Source organism: Hippocampus bargibanti, linkage group LG08 (assembly GCF_051943395.1).
Source record: "Hippocampus bargibanti isolate YZ-2025 linkage group LG08, ASM5194339v1, whole genome shotgun sequence".
NCBI classification, from domain to species: domain Eukaryota; kingdom Metazoa; phylum Chordata; class Actinopteri; order Syngnathiformes; family Syngnathidae; genus Hippocampus; species Hippocampus bargibanti.
The window spans coordinates 5,002,240-5,028,670 of record NC_142741.1 but is presented as its reverse complement, the minus strand read 5'-3'; the positions used below and the strand labels follow the sequence as shown (position 1 = coordinate 5,028,670).

At 45.7% G+C, this 26,431-nt stretch overlaps 4 protein-coding genes across 4 annotated transcripts; 2 read left to right on the top strand and 2 right to left on the bottom strand.

The window, feature by feature from the left end:
• The first annotated feature begins 132 nt into the window (after positions 1-132).
• LOC148894400 (uncharacterized) lies at positions 133-6,439 on the top strand. Its single transcript, XM_089001894.1, has 8 exons — positions 133-662; positions 1,730-1,819; positions 1,934-2,013; positions 3,577-3,692; positions 3,767-3,864; positions 5,037-5,105; positions 5,180-5,238; positions 6,301-6,439. Exons 1-8 carry the CDS (start codon positions 471-473, stop codon positions 6,416-6,418), a joined length of 822 nt encoding a protein of 273 aa, XP_088858020.1. The 5' UTR covers positions 133-470; the 3' UTR covers positions 6,419-6,439.
• On the bottom strand, positions 6,269-9,477 carry asnsd1 (asparagine synthetase domain containing 1). The gene is made up of 3 exons (XM_089001889.1): positions 8,179-9,477; positions 7,927-8,108; positions 6,269-6,740 (listed from the first exon to the last, which is right to left on the bottom strand). The coding sequence occupies exons 1-3, from the start codon at positions 9,475-9,477 to the stop codon at positions 6,494-6,496; spliced, it is 1,728 nt and encodes a 575-aa protein (XP_088858015.1). The 3' UTR covers positions 6,269-6,493.
• On the bottom strand, positions 9,399-11,164 carry asdurf (ASNSD1 upstream open reading frame). The gene is made up of 4 exons (XM_089001895.1): positions 10,989-11,164; positions 10,790-10,843; positions 10,603-10,678; positions 9,399-9,539 (listed from the first exon to the last, which is right to left on the bottom strand). Exons 1-4 carry the CDS (start codon positions 11,064-11,066, stop codon positions 9,499-9,501), a joined length of 249 nt encoding a protein of 82 aa, XP_088858021.1. The 5' UTR covers positions 11,067-11,164; the 3' UTR covers positions 9,399-9,498.
• A 332-nt stretch (positions 11,165-11,496) lies between these two features.
• On the top strand, positions 11,497-25,767 carry wdr3 (WD repeat domain 3). Its single transcript, XM_089002320.1, has 27 exons — positions 11,497-11,637; positions 12,766-12,952; positions 13,328-13,537; positions 14,660-14,778; positions 14,915-14,993; positions 16,041-16,136; positions 16,207-16,296; positions 16,359-16,460; positions 17,569-17,669; positions 17,742-17,834; positions 17,908-18,138; positions 18,255-18,348; positions 18,412-18,513; positions 18,800-18,882; positions 19,094-19,232; positions 20,391-20,447; positions 20,525-20,625; positions 20,698-20,809; positions 21,662-21,796; positions 21,873-21,923; positions 22,425-22,490; positions 22,555-22,647; positions 22,713-22,763; positions 23,287-23,330; positions 25,194-25,322; positions 25,396-25,489; positions 25,558-25,767. Exons 2-27 carry the CDS (start codon positions 12,779-12,781, stop codon positions 25,711-25,713), a joined length of 2,802 nt encoding a protein of 933 aa, XP_088858446.1. The 5' UTR covers positions 11,497-11,637; positions 12,766-12,778; the 3' UTR covers positions 25,714-25,767.
• Positions 25,768-26,431: the final 664 nt, after the last annotated feature.

The window sequence follows — 26,431 nt, the reverse complement described above, 5'->3', positions numbered from 1 at the left end:
TCTATCATGTTACTGACAAACAGGGGCAAAGAAATCCGTTGCAAAAATAGAACGTTGAAAGCCCGGCGCCACAAATTTAGCATCGGCGACGATATCCGGAATCGACCCCGGATCGATAGTTTGGATCCTAAAAGAGGCGCGGTTATCCGGGTCACGTGACCACCATTCGGGAAGTGGCTCGGTGGTGTCGAACTCGTCACCCTCTTCGACGGCCGACTTGACGACGCTGCAAACAAATAATCATAACAATAATAATACATTTCATTTATAAGCGCATTTCAAAACTCTCAAGTTCACTTTACAGTCACGGGATAGGTTTTAATGTGGGTGAGCAGTGGCAGCCGGACGAGCCAAAGTTCACTCAAAACCCGGAAGTAATATCGGTGGCTGATGCAACCCGGAAGTACAGTGGCAGCCAGACGCGCCAAAGTTCACTCAAAATCCGGAAGTCAATCGCGGAGAGGCTATCGATGAAGGCGGTGATCCTCGCCGCCGGCTATGGAACCAGGCTTCAGCGGGACGTGTCGGCCGACCGCAGCGGGCGCTTCGCGCACCTGGTCGGCATCGCCAAGCCGCTGCTGCCGGTCGGGGACGGCGCACTGCTCAGCCACTGGATCAGAGCACTGGACGCCTCCCGCGGGCTGGACGGGATATACGTCGTGGTGAGGATACGGTCGGACTCCCGTTTTTCACTCTAGGAAATGGACTTTGTCCCCGCTACGGCACGACTTTTCGCTCGCGTCGATTCGGTAAGTCCGCCGAATTGTCCCAATCAGTCACGCGAGGTCCCTTTTCTGTCCACACGCGTTGGCGCAGAAAAGTTGAGACGGATCGTGGAAAGCCAAGTCCGTGTTTGCGCTCAAGCCTGTTTGAGTTCCTGGTTGTTATGTGTAGTTCGCGAACGAGCGCGTTCTTAAAGCCGGCTCTCTGAAGTGAATGAAGAGAGCCGGTTCCTAACAATGAGCCGGAAATCAGAGCCGACTTTTTTTTCCTTATTCCCCGCCCCCAGTCTTTGGTTAAAGCCACGCATGTTTGGTCAGCGTTCACTCAACCCGAAAGTAACTCAAATAGATAAAAAGCTAGGTTGCTAGCTAATAGCTCACTAGTTAGCTAGATAACAAATAGAGAGCTAGATAGCAAAGGGAGAGCTAGCTTGCCAGATAGATAGCAAATAGAGAGCTAGCTAGCCAGTCATTATTATTCAATGTCTGTTCGCGATGTAGCTAGCTGGCTATTGGCTGGCTATGTCGCTGTGGCTGGCTGGCTGGCTATGTCGCTGATAGCTATTGGCGATATAGCTAGCTTTCTATTAGCTAGCTATCTATCTTTGTATCTTTTGAGTTACTTCCGGGTTGAGTGAACGCTGGCGCATGTGGCTGCCGCTGCTTACCCACAAAAAAAACCTATCCTGTGACTGTAAAGTGACCTTGAGAGTTTTGAAAGGCGCTTATAAATGAAATGTATTATTATCATTTTTACTAGTTGCTTTTATAGCATTAATAATAATGATAATAATAATAATAATACATTTAATTTCCAAGCGCCTTTCAACTCTCAAAAGAATTGTCGGTTGTCCTTTAAAATGAAAGTCACGAGGAATTGAGGGAAGCAAAAGAGTCGGATCTTTTTAATGAGCCAAAAGAACCGGTTCTCTGAAAGGAGCCGGAATTCCCATCACTCGAACTTCCTGGTGTTCTCATGGTGACTTATGTCATCGTTGTTCTCGCAGAGCAACGCCCTCTATCTGTCGGCATTTCAACAATGGGCCTCCAGCTTCCCAAACGTCAAGATTGTTTCTGACCAGACCACCAACAACGACGTAAATATCTTTTAATGTCTTTCTTTTTCATACGGTGGGGGCTGGCGCTAGCTGTCGGCGTTGCTTGCTTTCCAATGTTGATCTTTTTTTTTTTTTTTTTTTTTTTTTGAGCAGGAGCGCCTCGGTGCCGTGGCTTGCCTCCAGCTGGCAGTGAAGCACTTCCAGATCCAGGATGACGTCATGGTGATCGGAGGGTGAGCTCACGTCACGCCTACTTTCTGTTGTAATAATAATTAATAATAATAATAGCTATCTGTTTACTATCTATTAGCTAGCTAGCTTTCCATCCTGGTTACTTAGCTATCTATTAGCTGTCTATTAACTAGTCTAGCTAGCTATCTGTTTACTATCTATTAGCTAGTTAGCTAGCTTTCTATCTGAGTTACTTCCGGTTGAGTGAAGGCCTAGCTAGCTATCTGTTAGCTATCTATTAGCTAGCTAGCTTTCTATCCGAGTTACTTAGCTATCTATTAGCACATTTATAGTAATAATAGTAATAATAAGAAGAATAGCTAGCCTAGCTAGGTATCTGTCTGCTATCTATTAGCTAGCTAGCTTTCTCTCCGAGTTACTTAGCTATCTATTAGCTGTCTATTAGCTAGTTAGCTTTCTATCTGAGTTACTTCCGGGTTGAGTGAAGGCTTAGCTAGCTATCTGTTAGCTATCTATTAGCTAGCTAGTTTTCTATCTCAGTTACTTGGCTATCTATTAGCTGTCAATTAACTGGCTAGCTTTCTATCTGAGTTACTTCCGGGTTGAGTGAAGGCCTAGCTAGCTATCTGTTAGCTATCTATAAGATAGCTAGCTTTCTATCTCAGTTACTTGGCTATCTATTAGCTGTCTATTAGCCAGCTAGCTTTCTATCTGAGTTACTTCCGGGTTGAGTGAAGGCTTCGCTATCTATTAGCTATCTATTAGCTAGCTAGCTTTCTATCTGAGTTACTTAGCTATCTATGAGCACATTTATTATAATGATAATAATACATTTCATTGATAAGCGCCTTTCAAAACTCTCAAGGTCACTTTACAATCACAGGATCAGTTTTTCAGTTTTGCTGTGGGTGAGCAGCGGCAGCCACACACGCCAGCGTTCACTCAACCCGGACTAACTCAAATAGATAGAAAGTTAGCTAGCCAGTAGACAACTAATAGATAGATAGCCAGATAGTTAGATAGCCAATGGATAGCTAGCTAGGTAGCCATCTAGCTAGTCAGATAGCTAATAGATAGCAAATAAATAGCTAGCTAGTTAGGTAGCGAATAGATAGCAAATAGATAACTAGCTAGGTAGCCAGCTAGCTAGATAGCGAATAGATAGCAAATAGATATCTAGCTAGTATTCTACAGTACAGCTTCTTTAATTATAATACAATAGCGCATTTATTATACATACAATAAGGTATATTTTATGTCATTTTAAGGCTTATTTAGTAGAAAATTATGTTTTATGGGGACCTGGAAACGGATTATTCTCATTTTTAATAGTTTCCTATTGGAAATAAATTTTTGGGAGACACACTTTTCACCTTACACGCACTTTCTGGGAATCAAGTTTGTAAACTGAGGTATCACTGTAGATAGAAAGCTAGCTAGCAAGCCAATAGATAGCTAATAGCTAGCCAGCCAGATAGCTATTGTACGGTATGACAGAAAAGACAACGAGAATAGACTTAGCACAATATTTCTTACTGTCTACATAAAAAAAGTAAAAAGACAAAACAAAACTTAATAACGAATAATATGACATTCTTCACCAGCGACACGCTCTTCAAAGAAGACTTCAGCCTCGCTCAAATCCAGTCCAGGTTTTCTGAACTGCAAGCGCAATGCAGGGACAACAATCTGATATTGTCCTACAAGTGCCGAGATGACGGTGAGCTTTGGCCGTTTGCTCGTCACCGTTCCGCGGAGAAAAAAAAATGGATGTCTTGCTTGTTTGTGGCGCAGAAACGCTCAAGTACGGAATCGTGGAAGTCGATGATAAGCTTCGAGCCCTTGGCATGAAAGAGAAGCCGTTGCCATCGGAGACGTCGTCCAGAAGAGCGGTAATAATGATAATAATAATAATAATAATACATTAAGATACATACAGATAGAAAACCTTCTCGCAAGCTAATAGATAGCTAATAGCTTAGCTAGCTAGTTAGCCAGCTCGATAGCAAATGGAGAACTAGCTAGCTACCTCGATAGCTAAAAGCTAGATAGCCAGCTAGATAGCAAATAGAAAGCTAGTTAGATAGCTAGCCTGCTGGATTGCAAATAGAGAGCTAGCTAGCTATCTCGATAGCTAATAGCTAGATAGATAGATAGCCAGCTAGATAGAAAATAGAGAGCTAGCTAGCTACCTCGATAGCTAAAAGCTAGATAGCCAGCTAGATAGCAAATAGAAAGCTAGTTAGATAGCTAGCCAGCTGGATTGCAAATAGAGAGCTAGCGAGCTACCTCGATAGCTAATAGATAGATAGATAGCCAACTAGATAGCAAGTAGAGAGCTAGCTCGATAGCTAGCCAGCTAGATAGCAAATAGAGAGCTAGCTCGCAAGCTAATAGATAGCTAATAGCTAGATAGATAGCTAGCTAGCTAGATAGCAAATAGAGAGCTAGTTCCATAGCTAGGCAGCTAGATAGATAGCCAGCTAGATAGCAAATAGAGAGCTAGCTCGGCTCGCGTTTGAGCTAACCAGCAAGCTCGGTCGCCAGCTGGCTAGCATTTGAGCTAACTGGCAAGCTCGACCCCTAGCCTGCTCGCGACCGAGCTACCCAGCTAGCTTGATCACTAACTGGCCAGCTTGATCGCTAGCCAGCTTCCTCAATCGCTAGCCGGCTACCTCGATCGCTAGCCAGCTAGGTTAATCGCTTAGCTGGCTCGCTTGATCTCTTAGCTGGCTAGCTTGATAGCTAACTGGCTAGGTTTGATCGCTAGCCTGCTTCCTTGATCGCTAGTCGGCTAGCTCGATCGCTGAGCATAGATAGAATCAGACTTGCTTTACTTTGGCGGGCTAAATAAAATCCTGTGGCAGGCCAGATTTGGTCCCTGGGGCTTGACTTTGACACCTGTTATGTATATATTGCTCTATTCTATGAATTTTTGTGTTGTTGACGTAGGGTTTCTTTTAAAAGTGGCCATTTCTAAGCAATGAGAAAGACCGATTATCGATTAATATAGTTGCCACTTGACCTCCATGAGTAGCTTATCTTATTTTTTACTTTCTCCCAGTGTCCTTGTTTCTACATGTTATCAAAGACAAGCCTCCCCCTCCTGGATACCTTCCTCCTGGAAAAGAAGGTAACGCTCTCAAATCCATCCCATAATCAACAAGGATGAAGATTGGACTGAATGGTTTTAATGGCGGTCGGCAGGATGCTGCAATCCAGGAAAAAGACGCCCCCGGAAACTTTGTGTCTTGGCTCATTCTAAGGTAGACGACAACACGCTTCATTTCCTGTTATCAATTCCAATCAAATGAATATTCCTAATCAATAATAATGACGGATATCACAGCTAAACAGAACACAATTGGGTATCCATTAGCTAGCTGGCTAACTTTCTATCTATTTGTGTTATTCCCGGTTGAGTGAATATCCTGTGACTGTAACGCGTCCTTGAGAGTTTTGAAAGGCGCTCGGAAATGAAATTTATGATTATTATATTATAATGTTTGTAAGGCGAAAAGTTCGTTTGCTAAAGCGTTCGTAAACCGAGGTATCACTTCTTCTTTTCCCTTCAAGGTATCACTGTACAGTGAGACCTCAACTTACGAACTTAATTGGTTCCCAGACAGAGTGTGTAAGGCGAAAAGTGTGTATCTAAAAAAAAAATTCCCATAGGAAACCATTAAAATGGGAATAATCCGTTCCCGGGTTTCCATAAAATATACTTTTCAACTAAATAAGCCTAAAAAACTACACACAACATACCTTATTCTATGTATAATAAATGTGCTACTGTATTGTAATGAAAGAAATACACTGCATTGTAGCATAAAGTCACTTTATTTACATTTGTGATGGTCATTTATGGCTTGAATGAATGGCGTTGGAGGTCAAAGGGAATTGCTGTTTGGAAAGAGAGGCGCATTACATGAGGACTGTAATTAAAGAAATAAACTGTGCTGTAAAATAAATTTTTATTTACCTTTTTTTTTGATGGTCGTTGATGGCTTATGGAAGGAGAGTCACCTTCCATAAGGACTGTTGGTAACGTAACCTCTGGTGCTGTTCGGTCGTGTGCTTCCGCCGAAGATCACTCCGCCAGCCGTGGTGGGTGTGTATTATGAAAATGGTGCTTATTATAAGGTTTAATTTTCATAAATTTGACGTTTGTAAGACAAAAAGTGTGTAAGTTTGAGGTCTCACTGTATTTAATAATTCATCAATCTAACATTCAAACAAGTTATTGATAAATCAAAATGTGAATTTGAGCCTAGAGATTTTTAATACATTTTTGGATGTTTTTTTTTTTTTTTTTTTTGTCTTCACAGAAAGCCAGTGTTTGTGCACGAAATCGGCGGGCGTTTCGACGTCGGCAACTTGCAGTCGTACGTGGACTGCGATCAATATTTCAAGCTCCAAAAGGCGCCGGCGGCATACATGATGTAGCGATAGCAGCGCGCCAATTCTTTTCCCGATTTTATTGGCTAACTTGATTCCACAGACACGACGAACAAACTCGCCTTAATCGGCCAGCAGCCTGGCGCAGCGCTCGGACGCCTTCTCGCGGCCGTTCTCCATCTTGGCGATGCGCGAGCCGAATTGCATGGCCCTTTTGGGCAGGGCGGCGGAGGGGCCGAGGCCTAGCTTGCGGGCGGCTAACCTCAGTAGCAGTTTTTCGCCGACGCCGGGCGGTAGCGTCAGGTCGGCCTTGTCGCGCATTGGCAACGAGTTCAGGTAGCTCACCACGTTCTCATCCAGGTACGGAAACCTAACCGCCAAAATAAAAGGGGGTGGGGGGCAGTCTTTTAGCACAACTTTGATAGTAGCTCGGCCAGTGTTACCATGGCGACTACCAAATGACAATAAAGGACGGAACTCAATCTGATGATGGACGCCTTGGATTTCTTGAAAGTTCAAACCTGCCAAGTTGATATCCGCGACCTACAACGGTTGGCACAGAGATGCCCACTCGGTGCGGACGTGGGCATTCAGGTAGGCAAGCGCTCATCCAAAACGTTCAACTTTTCCATTTGTCAAGCCTGTGCAATGACCATATTTGCCGGTGCCATTTTTTTTTATCTAGCTAGCTATCTGGCTGGCTACTTAGCTGGCTATCTATTTGCTGTCTATTAGCTAGCTATCTGGCTGACTACCTAGCTGGTTATCTATTTGCTTTCTATTAGCTAGCTATCTGGATGGCTACCCAGCTTGCTATCTATTTGCTGTCTATTAGCTAGCTATCTGGCTGGGTACCTAGCTTGCTACCTATTGATGTCTATTCGCTAGCTATCGGGCTGGCTACCTAGCTGGCTATCTAGTTGCTGTCTATTAGCTGGCTATCTGGCTATCTGTTTGCTATCTTTTTGCTGTCTATTCACTCGCTATCTGGATGGCTACCCAGCTTGCTATCGATTTGCTATTTATTTGATGTCTATTAGCTAGCTATCTGGCTGGGTACCTAGCTTGCTACCTATTTGATGTCTATTCACTATCTATCTGGCAGGCTACCTAGCTGCTATCTATTTGCTGTCTATTAGCTAGCTATATGTATTTTGTTTTTCTACTTCTTTCTTTCCTTTCCTCTTCCTTTCATAACTTTGCTGCTGTGTCACTTCCGGGGACAGTGAGCGCTGGCGCGAATGGCTGCCGCTGCTCACCCTCACGCACAAAAAAAATTATTATCCCGTGACTAAAGTGTCCTTGAGAGTTTTGAAAGGCGCTTAGAAATAAATTGTATTATTATTATTATTATTATTATTATTATGGCTACCTAGCTTGCCACCTAGATGGCTATCTATTTGGCTGGCTATCTGGCTATCTATTTTCTGTCAATTAGCTATCTATCTGGCTAGCTAGCTATTAAATATCTCGCCAGCTATCTATCAGCTATCTAGCTAGCTTTTTGATCTATGTATTATTGTATTATTATTGAAAAACCAAGAAGTCCTCCTCACCTGGCCTCTTTGCCGTGGTCTGCAATCACTCTGTCGTCCCTCCCCAAGTTCCTGGAGGAGATCCTGCCAAGCTCCATGGCGATTTCTTGGACCAGGCCTTTGTGCCCGGACGTCTTGAACCTCACTCGGTGCCTGGCGTAACCAGCCAGCTGTTCGTCGGCCCCGATTCCCGTCAGAACCACCTGGGTGAAAGCTTACAGTTACCATCCGGTCCCATGAAACGGTCCAACGGGGGCCTCAAACCACTTTGACCTTGGCCGAAGACGTGAATCGGGACCGGTCCGGGCCCAGGAAGCCCTGGCCTCTGGCGGCGAACCACACGGCGCAGCCGATGCTGTCGTCCAGGACGGTGTCTAGCGGGTGCAGCAAGTGAGCGATCCGTTGTCGTCGCGCTTGTTGGAGCTCCTCCAGCGTCACGTCCACTTCCACAAAGTTCCATCGCCTCTCCGGAGCCAAGGCCTGCAGTTCTTCAAGGCCGGATTTGCCCGTGATCCTGTCCGGGACGTCAAACGGTCTCTGGGTGGGTTTTTGTCTCTTGTCCAAGGCTTGAAAAGCCACGTTGAGAAGATCGATGGATTGATGTTCGGGGACGTGGCGGTGAGCCAAAATGGCTAGAACCATGGAGTCCAGACCGCCTGAGAAAAGGACGGCGATGCTGGACCGGTCGCCGACTTGCGATGGATTGGGCAAAGACTGGACGCGCCTCTGGACGGATTTGCTCAGAACGTGGATCAGACCTTCCACCACTTTGTCCTTTTTGATCTGGTCCAGAAGCTCCTGCGGATCCTCCCCGGCGGGCTCTTTTTCGCGCTGCTCGTCCAGCGTCATGTTCAAAGGACTGACGGGTGACGGAAGCAGGTCCAGGGGGTTCTTCAGTACGACGCAGCCAGGAAGCCAGGTCGTCTCCAGGCCAGCGGAACCTTGAGGATCTCCCACCTGGGACCAGGGATAAAGGTCTATGGTGGGTGAGTGGGACTCTACAACCGACTTCAGGTGGAGTCTGTACACGCCGACCGCAGGGACCTCCTGCCATACGCAAGATCCGGACGGACCGGATCCGCGAGGGATGGCCGCCACAGAGCTGAGGGTCAAGGCCTTCAGCGTTTGCTCATACCTCCAGATCAAACTCCTCCTCCCAAAGTAATCCCTCCCGAACCAAAGGCAGTCTTGGCTCTTTTGGTAGTACGCAAAGCTCCACGGACCTTCCACGGTGGACAGGACGGACAAAATGTCAGCCGGCTGTTTGCAAGAAGACAAACGCCTCAGAACGACAGCTGTGTCGTTTTCAGATGGCAGGACTTGCAAACCGCCAAAGACCTCCCCGTTCCAGACCAGGATGTTGCCAGCAAGGTCCTGAAGCGGTTGGCTGGTGAGGAGACCTCTCATGTGGAGAACGTGAGCCGACAACAAGCAGCGGTAAGGCGGATCCCAGCCCGAGACCGTCACGTCCTGGCTGCAGTCGGGTCCTCTTCTTTTTAAATGCTCATGAATGTCTTTGTCCCACGTGAAGTGAGACGATGCTGGACTCGCAAGACAAAAGATGCCACACATGGTTCCCGGGATTGCTTTGCTTCACAGGTCTTGGAACTCCTTGGTCAGGCTGTCCAGCTTCTCTGTGCACAAGAAAAGCGGTTACTTTCCTCTTTCCATGACATTTGCGTCTTCATTTGACGACAAATGAGGCTTCCGTGGCCCAATCTGGACCTGGTCCGTCCGCCTTCTATGTAACTTAAACCAGTGGTAGGTATAGCTCTCTGTCTAAGCTCTCAGTGGTAAAGGAGTGGTCCATCGATGAAAAGGTTTCTTCAGCTGTCATCTGTACTTCTTTGAAGGTGTTGGATGTTTCGCTTCTCATCCAAGAGGATTCGTCAGCACTAAAATTTGTTGGTAGCTCTGGCCCTATATACATCCCTACTGTCCAGAGGTGGTGGTGCCAGACCTCTGCTATGATAGGTCCCTGTTCTGAGGGGGGGGGGGGGGGTAGAGGACTACTCCCTGAGGCTACACTGATTACTTCTATTGTCCTGACTGATTATGGTCTACGACTGGCCTGATTGGCCCATTTGCTCTGGTATCACCTCATCAGCATAACTAAGCCTATGTGGTAACGATCTCAGGAGTGTGTTGTAAGCACAATCCAGATGAAACCTCACACCACCATGGCGATTTAGTGAAGGGTTTTGCGGTTTGATGTATTATGGAAAACATGTATTTTCTTTCACTAAGATTTTAATTTCATTGTCGTCAAATGCTTTTAGCTGCATATGTACTGCAGGTCCTCTGCTACCCCCAACCTTAGAGCAGGGACCTATCAGAGCAGAGGTCTGGTAATGCCACCTCTGGACAGTAGGGATATATATATATAGGGCCAGAGCTACCAGCAAAATTTTTGTTCGCTGACGAAGCCTCTTGGATAAGAAGTGAAACGTCCGACACAATCAAAGAAGTACAGATGACGGCTGAAGAAACCTTTTCATCAGTGGTAGGTATACTTGGCTATGAATCAGACTAACATTTGGCTCTGTGGTTGAGGACTGGACACAACTACCCATCAAAACAGGCCCATTTTCAACCAGGCTCTGCACATTAAATTAAAACGTTGCAAAAATTCTCAACTCTCTTGTCACAATTTTGTTTTAAGTTAGGGATGGGGACAGTCCTTGCGGATGAACTTACTCTTGCATGAACTCAAAGTGTGTCCCCTGTCCGCTAAAAACAATATGTTGCTGTTCCTCTGCTGGACGTAGACTTTCTGAGGGCAAAACACAAAGACAATTAATTTTAATGGATTAGTCACGGATGACTGTAACGATAATAATAATTATTACAATAATACATATTACATCCATTTCATCACACTCACTCTGTCCTTCTTCAAAGTAGACAGCTCGTCGACAGCCACAGTTTGCTCATTGATCTGACAGTTAAAAAGAGGAACGTGTATCAATGTTGAAGGAAACAAAAAGCAAAATGGATCCTTTTTTGGGGGGCATTTTAGCCAATAGCAGCATCTGCGGGACACTATTGTCGTTGTGGCTGGCGTGGGAGGTCAAGTACTGTACCTGTTTCTTTAGCTCCTCTTTGTGTTCGGCGGACCGTCCGGCGAAATTGTGCTCCTTATTGTTGACTTTCGAAGACATTTTTGCTCCCCCAAAATAAAAAAAATCTCTGACTGTCACGGTAACCGAAGCTCAGCTGGCACGTAAATGGTCACCATCGACATATGGGTGAGAGTAAATCACTTCCTGTTTTTGTCACGGAAATGGCAGATGACGCACTTCCGCATTTGTGTATGTGTGTTTTTAGATTATTTTCCGCCTAAGAGAGGCTTGAAATTGATATACAAATATATGCGTATTTATATGGAGATTTATTTTCCTCGAATTGATTCACCAATGTTGTTTTTGTTTTAATCACTCTTCGTTCTGGCAGTCGATCGGCGTGCTTGCATTGGACCCCAGTCAAAAGCAACAGAATGAACGCGATGACTTATCAAATGCACAATTTGAAGCTCCATTTACGTTGTATGTTGTTCAGAAAACACAATATCTCGATATTAATGTAACTAAAAATGCCATTTATTTACAAGGGAAAAACGTCGGTCAGCGTGAGTTGCGACGAGACCGATGACTCTGTGATGGATTGATCCAGTCTGAAACGATTCGCCTACGACGAAACCGGAGGAAACGAGCTTGCGACTGCGTCTCTGAGGTAAATCATCAGAATTAACTGAAATCTTGAGAACATTCATCAAAACGGCGGAGCCTCCGCTACATTAACAAACGTACGAACAACGTGGATGTGATTTTATGAACTAACAGCAGTGAGAAACGCCAACACGTGGGTGCAAGCATGATACTGTGGTGTCGTTATTCGCACAGCAGTACCCGGGCGGACGGGGTTAAGAAAGGAGAGGCGCGCTTCTTTAACTCGATGCTCCGTTCCCGCCCCCTCGGGAGGTTTCGTCTAGTTAAACACTCGCTATGCGGGCTAATGGTAGCCTAGCATATCCCACGGAATTCAAAAAGTCATATTGCGGAATTTTTTGTTCCCAAAGTCACGTTTAAAAGTCATCTATCAATATGGCTATAACAAAACATATCGAACATTTCCAGCAAAAGTAGTTGGTTCCCCCTGAAACGCAGTATTTACCCGTTAATACGCAATTTGATCACAAACGGCACAGTTTGGCCACAAAACAAATGTTTGTTGTAGAAATACTCAGTTTGATTGAATCTGTTACCCTGCAATGACCACAAAGGTGTTTTCTGCAGCTGTGTTCTGTACTCATCCCGTGAAGTCTTTTAATTGTAAAATATTCACCCGAGTGACGACCACCTTTGGTTGTGAAGTTGGGTGTCTCAGTTATAATAATAATAATAATAATAATAATAATAATACATTTCATTCACTCAACCTGGAAGAAAAATAGAGAGAAAGCTAGCTAATATATAGCTATCTAGCTATATAGCTAACAGATAGCCAGCCAGGTAGTTAGACAGCCAGCCAGGTAGTTAGCAAGATAGCTGGACATCACTCATTCACGTTTGCCACACTGTTGACCAATATTTCCCCTTTGCTAGCAAATACAGTTTTAATTCCCGCTTTTCTGTGGTTAAGGAAAAAAAACGATCATATTAAGGCATTAAACATTGGATTGGATTGGATTTGCCTTTATTAGTCTCACAGTGGAGAAATTTACATTTCACAGCAGCAAAGTGATGAAACGAATGAAAAAAAGAAATACATGAGCTGCTGGAAAGGCAACCGTGGTTCACAGTAAACTGCAATATGTGGTCTCCAAAAGTTTTTTTGTGTGTTTTGTCTCCGTGCCAGCAGAAGGGCGCACGTGATGGGCTTGACCAAGCAGTACCTGCGCTACGTGGCGGGCGCCGTTTTCGGCGTGATCGGCAGCCAGAAAGCAAACATCTGCTACGTCACGCTACGCGGCGCCGAGCGCGGGCGCTACGTGGCCGTGGCGGCGTGCGAGCACGTTTTCATCTGGGATACTCGCAAAGCGGAGAAGGTGGGGGGGCATTTTCAATGTTGTTTTGATTCAGTTTATAGTAATATTAATACATGTCATTTATAAGCGCCTTTCAAAACTCTCAAGGTCACTTTACAATCACATGATAAGTTTTTCTGTGGGTGAGCAGCGGTAGCCACACGCACCGGCGTTCACTCAACCTGGAACTAACTCAAATAGATCGAAAGCTAGCTAGCTAGCTAATACAGTAGATAGCTAACTAGACAGCTAATCCTGTAGATAGCGAGGTAAATAGCTAGCTAGATAGCCAGCTAGTTAATTCGTAAATTTTAATCTGGCATTGTTCGCGTTTTTTATCATTTCTAATAATGTACTGCGCCTGCGTGTACTTTGCGCTCATCTTTCCTTGCGCAGGTGTTGATCCTCGCCGGCCAGAAACACGAGGTGACCTTCCTGCGTCCGTCGCCAGATGGCGTCCACTTGGCCGTGGCCTACGAGGACGGCGCCGTGCGCCTCTTCAGTTTGCTCAACGGAGAGAGTAATGTGTGCTTCAACGGACACAAGTCGGCCGTCACCGCCATGTGCTACGACACGCTGGGCGCCAGACTCGTCACCGGATCCAAGGTCGGTCGCTCGCTCCCTCGGGCCGCTCGGGCTGGAAACAATTCCAATATAATGTTTGTTAACAACTACGTCTGCTATCTTTTCTGTTGTTTTTTTTTTTCTTTACAGTGATACCTCAGCTTACGAACGTAATTAGTTCCCAGAAAATGTGCGTTAGGCGAAAAGTTCGTCTGCCAAATATTTATTTCCCACAAGAAACCATTAAAATGAGAATAATCCGTTCCCAGGTCCCCATAAAACATAATTTTCAACTAAATAAACTTTAAAACTACACAAAATATACATTATTTTATATATAATAAATGTGCTATTGTGTTGTAATTAAAGAAATAAGCCGAAAAGTTCATCTTCCAAACATTTTTTTCCCATAAGAAACCCTTAAAATGAGAATAATCTGTTCCCAGGTCCCCATAAAACAAATTTCTACTAAATAAGCCTTAAAACGACACAAAATACACATTATTTTATATATAATAAATGTGCTATTGGATCATAATGAAAGAAATTAACTGTACTGTATGATAAAGTCGTTTTATTGACCTTTGTGATGGTCGTTGATCATCAAGAGGCAACTACCTCTTGATATCCGAGTGAAGTTGTCGTGCTTTCTCGGCGATAATATCCTCACTCACACTGTCCCCCGCAAGCTGCTTTTCGGTAATCCAAATCAACAGAAGTTTTTCATCCTCTTCTATTGCCTAAGACTGTTGGTCAGAAACAACCATAGCCACACGTAGCAATGTTCGACTTAGCGTACTGGTACTGGGACGCTAAGTCACACAAACGCACACCTTGTTGCTGTTTTTTGATGATCTCCTTCTTCTGCTCGACCGTCATTTTCTTTTGTGTCCTCTTTGGCTGAACACTAGCCTGTGGTGGGGTCTTTTTCGGTCCCATAATAGCAAAAGTACTCCACTCGATAACAAACCACGTCTGCACTGAGTGCACTGAAAGAAAGTGGGTGTGGAAAACTAGTCTGCGGGCCACCGTGGCGCTGTCCGACCATGTGGTTTGGTGTTCTTCCGCCGAAATCTAGTCCGCTAGCCACCGTGGCGCTCCGTGCGACAAATGACAGCACCTGGTGTCTAAAAATGAATGTTGTGACTCCATTTTGTGTGTCAGGATACGGATGTGATCGTGTGGGACGTGATCAATGAGTGCGGCCTGTACCGACTGCGGGGACACAAAGACGAGGTCACGCAAGCGCTCTTCCTCAAAGACAAAAACCTTCTGGTGACCAGGTAGTGACCGCCTGCTTCAAGTTGATCAGAAAAGCTTGAAATGGTGGCCAGTACGATGCAACAGCATCATTTCAGTTGTGTTTTATTTTGGAGGGGTCGGTAGAAATTTTGTCTGAGTGCGTGTCTTTGTCGGCAGCTCCAAGGACACTTTTGTCAAGTGGTGGGACTTGGACACGCAGCATTGCTTCAAGACCCTGGTGGGCCATCGCAGTGAGGTGAGTTATTTATCTCGTTAGCTATCTAGCTAGCTATGTAGCTTGCTAGCTATTTGCTATCTATTAGCTATCTAGCTGACAAGCTAGTTATCTAGCTAGCTATCAATTAGGTATATAACTATCTGGCTGGCTGGCTTCTAGCTGGCTATCGATTAGCTATCTGTTCGCGAACTAGCTAGCTTTCTATCTATTTGAGTTACTTCCGGGTTGAGTGAACGCTGGCGCGTGTCGCTGCCGCTGCTCACCCACAGAAATACCGACCCTGTTATTGTAAAGTGACCTGAGAGTTTTGAAAGGCGCTTAGAAATGACATTTATTATTATTTTATTATTATTATTATTATTATTCAGGGTTGGCTGGCGCATGTGGCTGCCACTGCTCACCCACAGAAAAACCGATCCTGTGACTGTAAAGTAACCTTGAGTTTTTGAAAGGCACTTATAAATGAAATGTATTATTATTATTATTATTAATAATAAACATACAACAAACACAGTTAGTGTTTAAAACAAAATTATGATTTTTTTTCCCCTAAATTAACTCATTCACTGCCAAATATGACGTAGAGCGCCATTCCCAAGCTTTTTTTTTTCATGCTTTGGTGCCGATAAAGCGCTTGCCAGATCTCTGGCAATGTTTTCCTTTCCACAAGGGGGCAGCATTTCCTTTTTTTTCTTCTCCATTTTCGCGCTTTGTTTCAGCTTCAGCTGTTCTATATGTTCTATATAAATCAATATGTAGTGTATTTTGAACATCCGGCCCTCATTTCACACTCATATAACGGCAGACTCATATAATTTAGGAATCAACTCTGGAGTTTGTAACGCTGAATTGAATGTTTATGTAGTCCTAAAACTCAATATTCTGCGAGTCCTGGAATTCGAGTGACAATGACAAAAACCCTGGTACTGGAGTGGAGACATTTTTGCACATCTGGCATTGAATGAGTTAAGAATGTGTCTGCATTCATAATGATGATGGTGTCAAAACAGATCTAAACAGCTCAAAAGAAAATGGCCGCCGCTTGACCTTTTGCGCCTTCATCAGGTGTGGGCCATGACCTTTCTGAACGAGGAGCGGCGACTGTTGACGGGCTCGGCCGACAGCGAGCTTCGGGCTTGGGACGTCAGCTTCCCGCTGGAGGTGAGACGGGACGCTCGGGGACATGTCCACCCCCAGCCCCCTATGACGCCGCTCGTGACTTTCCACCCAGGAGTCAACCGAGGAGACGCCCCAAGTCAAGAAGGCCAAGTCCCCGCCGGAGGACGCCGACGAACAAGATGGCGAGCAGAGTCCGGAAGACGTAAGGACAAGTCGGGCGTCCCGCGGCGGTGCGTCCGCTTACTTTGTCCGTCCGTCTTTCAGCGTATCCTGACCTGCCAGAAAGCCGGCTCCCTCCTCCGCCAGGCCAGAGACAGAGTGGTGTCCCTGACCGCCGACGCCAAGGCCAGAGTCTTTGCCTGTCACGTGAGTGCAAAATGGTCGCGTTTATAATAATAATACATTTCATTTACAAAGCGCCTTTCAAAACTGCGGGTGAGCAGCGGCAGACACACGCGCCAACGTTCACTCAACGCGGAAGTAATTCAAATAGATAAAAAGCTTGCTAGCTAGCTAAGAGTTAGCTAATAATCACTCAACCCGGAAGTAACTCAAATAGATAGAGTTAGCTAATAATCACTCAACCCAGAAGTAACTCTAATAGATAGAGTTAGCTAATAATCACTCAACCCGGAAGTAACACAAATAGAGAGAAAGCTAGCTAGCTAAGAGTTACCTAATAATCACTTAACGCGGAAGTAACTCAAATAGAGACAATGCTAACTAGTTAAGAGTTAGCTAATAACCACTCAACCCGGAAGTAACTGAAATAGATAGAAATCTAGCTTGCTAGCTAAGAGTTAGCTAATAATCACTCAACCCTGAAGTAACTCAAATAGATAGAAAGCTAGCTAAGAGTTAGCTAATAACCACTCAACCCGGACTTAACTGAAATAGATAGAAATCTAGCTAGCTAGCTAAGAGTTAGCTAATAATCACTCAACCCAGAAGTAACTCTAATAGATAGAAAGTTAGCTAAGAGTTAGCTAATAATCACTCAACCCGGAAGAAACACAAATAGAGAGAAAGCTAGCTAGCTAAGAGTTAGCTAATAATCACTTAACCCAGAAGTAACTCAAATACATAGAAAGCTAGCTAGCGAAGAGTTAGCTAATAACCACTCAACTCGGAAGTAACTCAAATAGATAGAAAGCTAGCTAAGAGTTAGCTAATAATCACTCAACCCGGAAGTGACTCAAATAGATAGAAAGCTAGCTAGCTAATAGTTAGCTAATAATCACTCAACCCGGAAGTAAATCAAATACATAGAAAGCTAGCTAGCTAAGAGTTAGCTAATAACCACTCAACTCGGAAGTAACTCAAATAGATAGAAAGCTAGCTAAGAGTTAGCTAATAACCACTCAACTTGGAAGTAACTCAAATACATAGAAAGCAGGCTCCGCCCACTGCCATCCATCCTGGCAGTTGCATCTAAAAAAAAAAAAAAAAATGTGTTTGGGTGGCGACCGTTCAGGGAAACGACGCTGTCCTGGAGGTGTTTGTTGTGTGCTCGGAGGAGGAAGTGCGCAAGAAGATGGCCAAGAAGCTCAGGAAAGCCAAGAAGAAGGCCGCCCGGTGAGTTGGTTGGGGGAGGGGGGTTGTTTCCATGCCAACAAAGCCTCGTCTCACGCGGGGACTCTGATCCAGGGCGGACGGGGACCGCGTGGAGCCGCAGCCGGAGAGGACGCTGAGGGACGAGATTGTCCTGCTGAGCAACATCAAGGCCTCCTCCAAGATCAGGTGACCCCCCCCACAAACTACCAAACAGCCCACTTCTGGGGTCACGCGACCTGACCCGGATGGGTTTCGACAGGTGGGCCGACTGCTTGTCGTGCGGCGGCGGCGAACTGAAGGTGGCGCTGCTGCTGCAGAACAACACGGTGGAGACGTACAGCCTGAAACTGGGCCACAAGATGGCGGCGGCGAGCAAGACGGCCCGCCTGACGCTGGGCGGCCATCGCGGCGACGTGCGCACGCTGGCCTTCAGCTCCGACAACCTGGCCGTGCTGTCGGCGTCCGGGGAGACCGTCAAAGTCTGGAACAGGTCGGCCATTCCGCCTATCTGGCGTGGAGGGGTCATGGGGTCATGGGGGGGGCGGGGCGTCTTCCGGCCCTCCGGCCTTAGAGTCAAAGCGGCCATTTTGCGCCGCTTGCTTTCAGGTCCACGCTGCAGGTGGTGCGCACTATGGCGTGCGACTACGCCCTCTGCTCCCTCTTTGTGCCCGGCGACAGGCAGATCGTCCTGGGGACCAAGGTGAGGGGTCGCCGGGGGGGGGCGTCGCCCGTCCTCGCCCGCTCACCTTTTGCTCTGCCTCAGACGGGCAAGCTGCAGATCTTCGAGCTGGCCTCGGGGAGCCTCCTGGAGACGCTGGACGCCCACAGTGGGGCCCTCTGGTCACTCTGCCTGGCGCCCGACCAGGTTGGTCCCACAACGGCAACTATTGCAATCTGTCCCTTCCTTCCTTGCATCCCGCCATCTTGCTCCCCTTTTCCCAACCATTTTTCCTTATTTCCACCCCTCGTTTTTTCTCCCATTATTCCTTTTGTTTGTCTGTTCTATTCTCAGTTGGTCACCGAGCAAGGCATCAATGTTACTACTGATGATGAAAATTTAAATGATGTATCAGCACTGACGTCACTAAGACGACTGCTGGGATGCCATTGGTAGTTGTGTGCAACATTTTAGTGCGTGTGTGTGTGTGTAGCGAGGCATCGTGAGCGGCGGCGCGGACAAGACAGTGAAGTTCTGGGACTTTGAGTTGGTGAAGGACGAGACCAGTGGACACAAGTGAGTGGACAAGATGATTGCAGACCTCTTTGGGGCTAACGTGCGCCATCCGGTGGCCTGGCATGCATATTACATTGCATCAGTGTTTCCTTTGTGCTTTTTTTGTGTGTTTTATTTTGTGGTTTTTTTGCTTGTCTTTTTGTATTTTTATCTGCAGTCCTCCTTTATTGGATGTTTTCCTCACAGTTTTTTTTTTCCGTGCATGTCGCAGGAGGCTGACGTTGACGCACAGGCGCACGTTACAGCTGGACGATGACGTCCTGTGCGTCAAGTTGTCCCCCGATCGCCGCCTGCTGGCCGTCTCCCTGCTGGACTGCACCGTCAAAGTCTTCTACGTGGACACGCTCAAGGTAAAGGAGATGAGGACGCGCTGACGGTGCGTTTCTCCCCCTTCGCCACGTCCATTCTATCTATTTGAGTCACTTCCGGGTTGAGTGATTATTAGCTAACTCTTAGCTAGCTAGCTTGCTAGCTTTCTATCTGTTTGAGTTCATTCCGGGTTGAGTGTTTATTAGCTAACTGTTAGCTTGCTAGATAGCTTTCTATCTATTTGAGTTACTTCCGGGTTGAGTGATTATTAGCTAGATCTTAGCTAGCTAGCTTTCTATCTATTTGAGTTACATCTAGGGTGAGTGATTATTAGCTAGCTAGCTTTCTATCTATTTGAGTTACTTCCGGGTTGAGTGATTATTAGCTAGCGAGCTTTCTATCTATTTGAGTTACTTCCGGGTTGAGTGATTAATAGCTAACTCTTAGTTAGCTAGCTTTCTATCTATTTGAGTTACTTCCGGGTTGAGTGATTATTAGCTAACTCTTAGCTAGCTAGCTAGCTTTCTATCTATTTGAGTTACTTCCGGGTTGAGTGATTATTAGCTAACTCTTAGCTAGCTAGCTAGCTTTCTATCTATTTGAGTTAATTCCGGGTTGAGTGATTATTAGCTAAATCTTAGCTAGCTAGCTTTCTATCTATTTGAGTTACATCTGGGGCGAGTGATTATTAGCTAGCTAGCTTTCTATCTATTTGAGTTACTTCCGGGTTGAGTGATTAATAGCTAACTCTTAGTTAGCTAGCTTTCTATCTATTTGAGTTACTTCCAGGTTGAGTGATTATTAACTAGCTAGCTTTCTATCTATTTGAGTTACTTCCGGGTTGAGTGATTATTAGCTAACTCTTTGCTAGCTAGCTTTCTATCTATTTCAGTTTCTTCCGGGTTGAGTGAGTATTAGCTAACTCGCAGCTAGCTAGCTAGCTTTCCATCTATTTGAGTTAATTCCGGGTTGAGTGATTATTAGCTAAATCTTAGCTAGCTAGCTTTCTATCTATTTGAGTTACATCTGGGGTGAGTGATTATTAGCTAGCTAGCTTTCCATCTATTTGAGTTACTTCCAGGTTGAGTGATTATTAGCTAACTCTTAGCTAGCTAGCAATCATTCTATCTATTTGAGTTACTTCCAGATTGAGTGACTATTAGCTAAATCTCCTAACTTTCCTGCTTGTCCGTCCGCAGTTCTTTTTGACCCTGTACGGCCACAAGCTGCCCGTCCTCTGTCTGGACATCACACATGTGAGTGCTTTGTTCTTTTTTTTAATTTGGGACATTGGGTGTTGGTTTTTGGACTTTGACCCCCCTTCCCCCTCCAGGACAGCAAGCTGATCGCCACGGGCTCGGCGGATCGCAACGTGAAGATCTGGGGCCTGGACTTTGGCGACTGTCACCGCTCCATGTTTGCGCACGACGACAGGTGGGGAGCTCGCCCGAGGGGAGGCGGGGTCTGTGCTATGTGACCTCACGCCGCTTCCCGTGCCGCTTCCAGCGTCATGTTCCTGCAGTTTGTCCCCAAGACGCATTTGTTCTTCACGGCGGGAAAGGACAAGAAGATCAAGCAGTGGGACGCCGACAAGTTTCTACACATCCAGACCTTGGAGGTCAGTCAGTCACTCGTAAAAAAGCCATGGTTGAAGTTTTAATATTTGCAAATATAATATTTTTTAATTGAAATGGGGCTGAGGAGCTTAATGTCCACAAAAGTAGTCCTTGGACTCTGTCTTATGGTGTTTAGCTGGCTGTCTAGCTAGCTATCTATTAGCCAGCTAGCTTGTTATCTAGCGAGCTATCAATTAGCTAGCTAGCTAGCTTTCTATCTATTTGAGTTACTTCTGGGTTGAGTGACGCCTGCTTGCTAGCTTGTTATCTAGATAGCTAGCTATTAGCTGGCTAGCTAGCATTCTGTCTATTTGAGTTACTTTCGGGTTGAGTGAAGCCAGCTAGCTAGCTTGTTATCTAGCTAGCCATCTGCTAGCTAGCTAGCTTTCTATCTATTTGAGTTACTTCCAAGTTGAGTAAAGCAAAGCTAGCTAGCTTGTTATCTAGCTCTCTATCTATTACGTAGCGAGCTAGCTTTCTATCTATTTGAGTTACTTTTGGGTTGAGTGAAGCCAGCTAACTAGTTTGTTATCTAGCAATAGCTAGCTAGCTAGAGTATAGCTAATAGTTAGCATCTATTTGAGTTACTTTAGGGGTGAGTGAAGCCAGCTAGCTAGCTTATTGTCTAGCTAGCTAGCTATTAGCTGTCTAGCTAGCTTTCTATCTATTTCAATTACTTTCGGGTTGAGTGAAGCCAGCTAGCTAGCTTGTTATCTAGCTAGCTAGCTAGCTTTCTATCTATTTGAGTTATTTCCAGGTTGGATGAAGCCAGCTAGCTTATTATTATTATTGTTGTTGTTGTTATTATTATTGGCCTTTCTGTGATGTCACAATCACTGCCCCGCCCCCTTCAGGGCCACCATCGCGAGGTCTGGTGCCTGAGCCTCAGCCCCAACGGCGACCATCTGGTGTCGGCGTCGCACGACAAGTCTCTACGCCTGTGGGAGAGAACCAGGGAGCCCATCATCCTGGAGGAGGAACGCGAGATGGTGAGGATCAAGATGGAGGACGCCACTACGGAAGAACTTTGAGACCACTTTTCTTCTTGTTATTGTCATGTGACAGGAGCGAGAGGCGGAGTTTGAGGAGAGCTTGGCCAAAGGCGATGCTCCCGTGGTGAGTTGCCATCCGGCCATTACGCTCTTGCGCTAATGTACCGTAGAGCATAGTCGCCGTTAGCGTGTTAGCTTCTCAGCGGCATTTAGGAAACGAGCCGTCAGTTAGCGTGCCGGTCGTTAGCATCGGCCCCATTCTCCATCGTCTCCAAATCCGAGCTTCGCTGCTGATCTCGGCCCGTGTCGGCCGCGCTAGCCATTAGCATGTTAGCTTCTCAGCGCCATTCAGGAAATGAGCCTTCAGTTAGCGTGCCGGTCGTTAGCAACGGCCCCATTCTCCATCTGCGCCAAATCCGTACTTTTCTGCTGATCCCAGCCTGTGTCAACCGCACTAGCCGTTAGCGTGTTAGCTTTTCAGCGGCATTTGGGAAATGAGCCGTCAGTTAGCGTGCCGGTCGTTAGCATCAGCCCCATTCTCCATCAACGCAAAATCCGGACTTCTCAGCGCGCTAGCCATTAGCATTCAATCTCTGATGGCGCCTTTTCCTGGGCGTTACGGCAGGTGGCCGGAGAGACCCCGGGCGAAACGGCACCGGCCGGCAAGAAGACGGCGGAGACGGTCAAAGCGGTGAGTGGACTCGGCGTAGACGGCCGGCGCTTAAGTTTGACGGCATACGCGTCTTTGCCGGCAGGCCGAACGCATCATGGAGGCTCTGGAGCTCCTCCGCGGCGAGAAAAGGAAGTTGGAAGAACATCGATATGCCTGCGAGCGCGCCGGGAAGGAGGTAGCGGAGACATTTTTGTTGCCGGGACGTCCGTCGGAGACTTGAGTGTTGACTTTGTTTTTCAGCTGGCGCTGCCTGAAGCGAATCCCATCCTGGTGGCCTTTGGAAACATTGAGGTAACAGACAGGAAGTGATGGAAAGGACTTCCTAGCTTAGCTATTAGCTAGCGAGCTAGCTTTCTATCTGTTGGAGTTACGCTGCTCACCCGCATAAAAATGTTATGCTGTGACTGTAAAGTGACCTTGAGAGTTTTGAAAGGCGCTCAGAAATGTGATGAAAGTAAGAGGAAAGGAAAGGAAGAAGTAGAGAAACAGAATACAGGAATACAGGCAGCCACTCTCGCAGTGCCATTTTGAAGTCAAAAGAACTTCTAGCTATGTATTTATCTATTTGCTATCTAGCTAGCTTTCTATCTGTTGGAGTTACTTCCGGGTTGAGTGAACGCTGGCACGTGTGGCTGCCGCTGCTCACCGACAGAAAAATTTTATCCTGTGACTGTAAAGTGACCTTGAGAGTTTTGAAAGGCGCTTAGAAATGAAATGTATTAGTATTATGATGATGATTATTATTAATATTATTAATAATTATTCAACTTCCAAAAATGTTGTTGACATGTCGTTGTGTTTGCCGCACTTGCAGCCGTCCCGCTACGTCCTGGAAGTCCTCAAGAAAGTCCGATCCAGGTGAGAAGCAACTCTCCCAAAGTACAGTGATCCCTTAGCTTACGAATTTAATTGGTTCCCAGAAAGTGTGTGTAAGGCCAAAAGTGTGTCATCCAAATATTCATTTCCCCTAAAAAACCATTAAAATGAAAATAATCCGTTCCCAGGTCCCCCTAAAACATAATTTTTCTACGAAATAAGCCTTAAAACTACACAAAATAGACCTTATTTTATGTATAATACACGTGATATTGTATTGTCATGAAAGAAATAAACTGTACTGTATAATATAGTCGATTTATTGACTTATGTGATGGTTTTTGATGTAGTTGTTTCTTGATGTGCCTTCTCGGCGACAATACCCTCACTCACACTGTCCCCTGCTAGCTGCTTTTAGTCAATCCAAATCAACAGAAGTTTTTCAACCCCTTCTATTGCCTGAGACCGTTGCTTAGACAACACAGAAGCGCCCTTAGCTACACGTAGCAATGGTCGATTTAGCATACTGGTACTGGGACGCTAAGTCACACAAACGAACACCTCTGTGTTTTTCGATGATCTCCCTGTTCTGCTCGACAGTTATTTTCTTTTGTGTCCTCTTCGGCTTAACACTAGCCTGTGTTGGGGTCTTTTTCACTCCCATAATAGCTAGCTTTCTATCCAAGTTACTTAGCTATCTATTAGCTGTCATTAGCTATCTAGCTTTCTATCTGAGTTACTTCCGGGTTGAGTGAAGGCCGAGCTAGCTATCTGTTAGCTATCTATTAGCTAGCTAGCTTTCTATCTGAGTTACTTAGCTATCTATTAGCTGTCTATTAGCTCGCTAGCTCTCTATCTGAGTTACGTCTGGGTTGGGTGAAGGCCTAGCTAGCTATCTGTTCGCTATCTATTAGCTATTTAGCTTTTTATCCGATTTACTTAGCTATCTATTAGCTGTCTATTAGCTGGCTAGCTTTCTATCTGAATTATTTCCGGGTTGAGTGAAGGCCTAGCTAGCTATCTATTAGCTAGCTAGCTTTCTATCAGCTCCCTATTAGCTAGCTAGCTTTCTGTCTGGGTTACTTCCGGGTTGAGTAAAGGCCTAGCTAGCTATCTATTCGCTAGCTAGCTTTCTATCCAAGTTACTTAGCTATCTATTAGCTGTCTAGTAGCTGTCTATTAGCTAGCTTGCTTTCTATCTGAGTTACTTCTGTGTTGAGTGAAGGCTTAGCTAGCCATCTGTTAGCTATCTATTAGTTAGCTAGCTTTCTATCCAAGTTACTTGGCTATCTATTAGCTGTTTCTTAGCTCGCTAGCTTTCTATCTAAGTTACTTCCGGGTTGAGTGAAGGCCTAGCTAGCTATCTGTTAGCTATCTATTAGCTAGCTAGTTGTCTATCCGAGTTACTTAGCCATCTATTAGCTGTCTATTAGATAGCTAGCTCTTTATCTGAGTTACTTCCGGGTTGACTGAAGGCCTAGCTAGCTATCTGTTAGCTATCTATTAGCTAGCTAGTTTTCTATCCAAGTTACTTAGCTGTCTATTAGCTGTCTGTTAGCTGGCTAGCTTTCTACCTGAGTTACTTCCAGGTTGAGTGAAGGCCTAGCTAGCTATCTATTAGCTAGCTAGCTTTCTATCCGACTTACTTAGCCATCTATTAGCTGTCTATTAGCTAGCTAGCTCTTTATCTGAGTTACTTCCGGGTTGATTGAAAGCCTAGCTAGCTATCTGTTAGCTATCTATTAGCTAGCTAGTTTTCTATCCGAGTTACTTAGCTATCTATTAGCTAGCTAGCTTTCTATCTGAGTTACTTCCGGGTTGAGTGAGTGAAAAGAGATTATGGGCAAAAACAATGCTTTTTCTTGAGCACACTTTAAAAAGTATTTTGTTTTTGGTTGCGGTCAGCGAGCTGGAAGTGTCGCTGCTGGTTCTGCCCTTCCCGTACGTCCCCGAGCTGTTGGAGCTCTTCAACGACTTCATCCAGCGAGGCCTGGAGGTGGAACTGGTTTGCCGCTGCCTCTTCTTCTTGCTCAGGTCGGTCCAACCACCGCCGCCATGTCGTGTCGTCGCCGCCACTGTGAAACGTGACCACCGGTTCTCCCCTCAGAATTCATTTCGGTCGCATCTCGGGCAGCATGAAGCTCCTCCCAGTTATGGATGAGCTACGCGCCAACACGCTCTCCAAAGTGCAGGACATGCGCGTAAGGCCAACCGCAACCGGTTGCACCCCCTCCGTCCGTCCGTCATGTCCGTTCTTTTTCTTTTCCAGGACTTGTTGGGCTTCAACGGCGCCGCCCTGCAGTTCCTCCAGCGCCAGTTGGAGAGCAAAGAGGAAGTGACGTTCTTCGCCGACGCCACCGGACGCCTGGCCGACAAGAAGAAGCGGAGGAGGAAGCGAGACAGGGTCGTCCTCACCGTTGCCTGAGTCAAAATGGACCATTTTTTTAAATACCCTGAGAACAATAAAAATGGATTGCGCTTTTTTTGGTTTTATTTCCCAAGTACAGTGATACCTCAGCTAACGAATTTTTTGCTTACGAACGTTAAATTCACAAGAATTTAATCTTGGCATACAAACTATTTTTCAGGATACACATGGAGCGCCACAATGAGGGATGTGTCGTTCGCGAAAGAGCCCGTTCTCCTAACAAGGAAATGGGATCGGACTTTTTTTTGTCCTCTATTCCCCGCCCCCAGCGGTTAAAGCCGGACGTGATTGGTCAAGAATGCAGCAGTGAGGAGGAGGGGGGTTACAGAAACAGCTGCAAATAAAAATCGATAGGCTAGACGACAGAGAGTGAGAAAATGGATAGAAAACACAGTGAAATTTTGACTCGTTTCAACTTTATTGATGGTTCAAAGGCAGAGTGTAGACTGCAAGGTTAAAATATCCCATCAATCAGACTCCACAAATAACCTGCACTAGCCATCTCTGCACTTGATGCGAAAAGCTATCAACCCAGCTAAACAGAACACGATGAGGAACTAGGTAAAATTATCGCAGATAAAGCACGGCCACTTCACTTGTCATACAGGGATTCATAGTGTCATTCGTCATGGTGAGGCAGCCAATTCTGACGATAAACCTGCCAAAGCTTAAAAGGAATCATTCCTCAAGATGGTGGAAGAAGAAGGCTACGTTC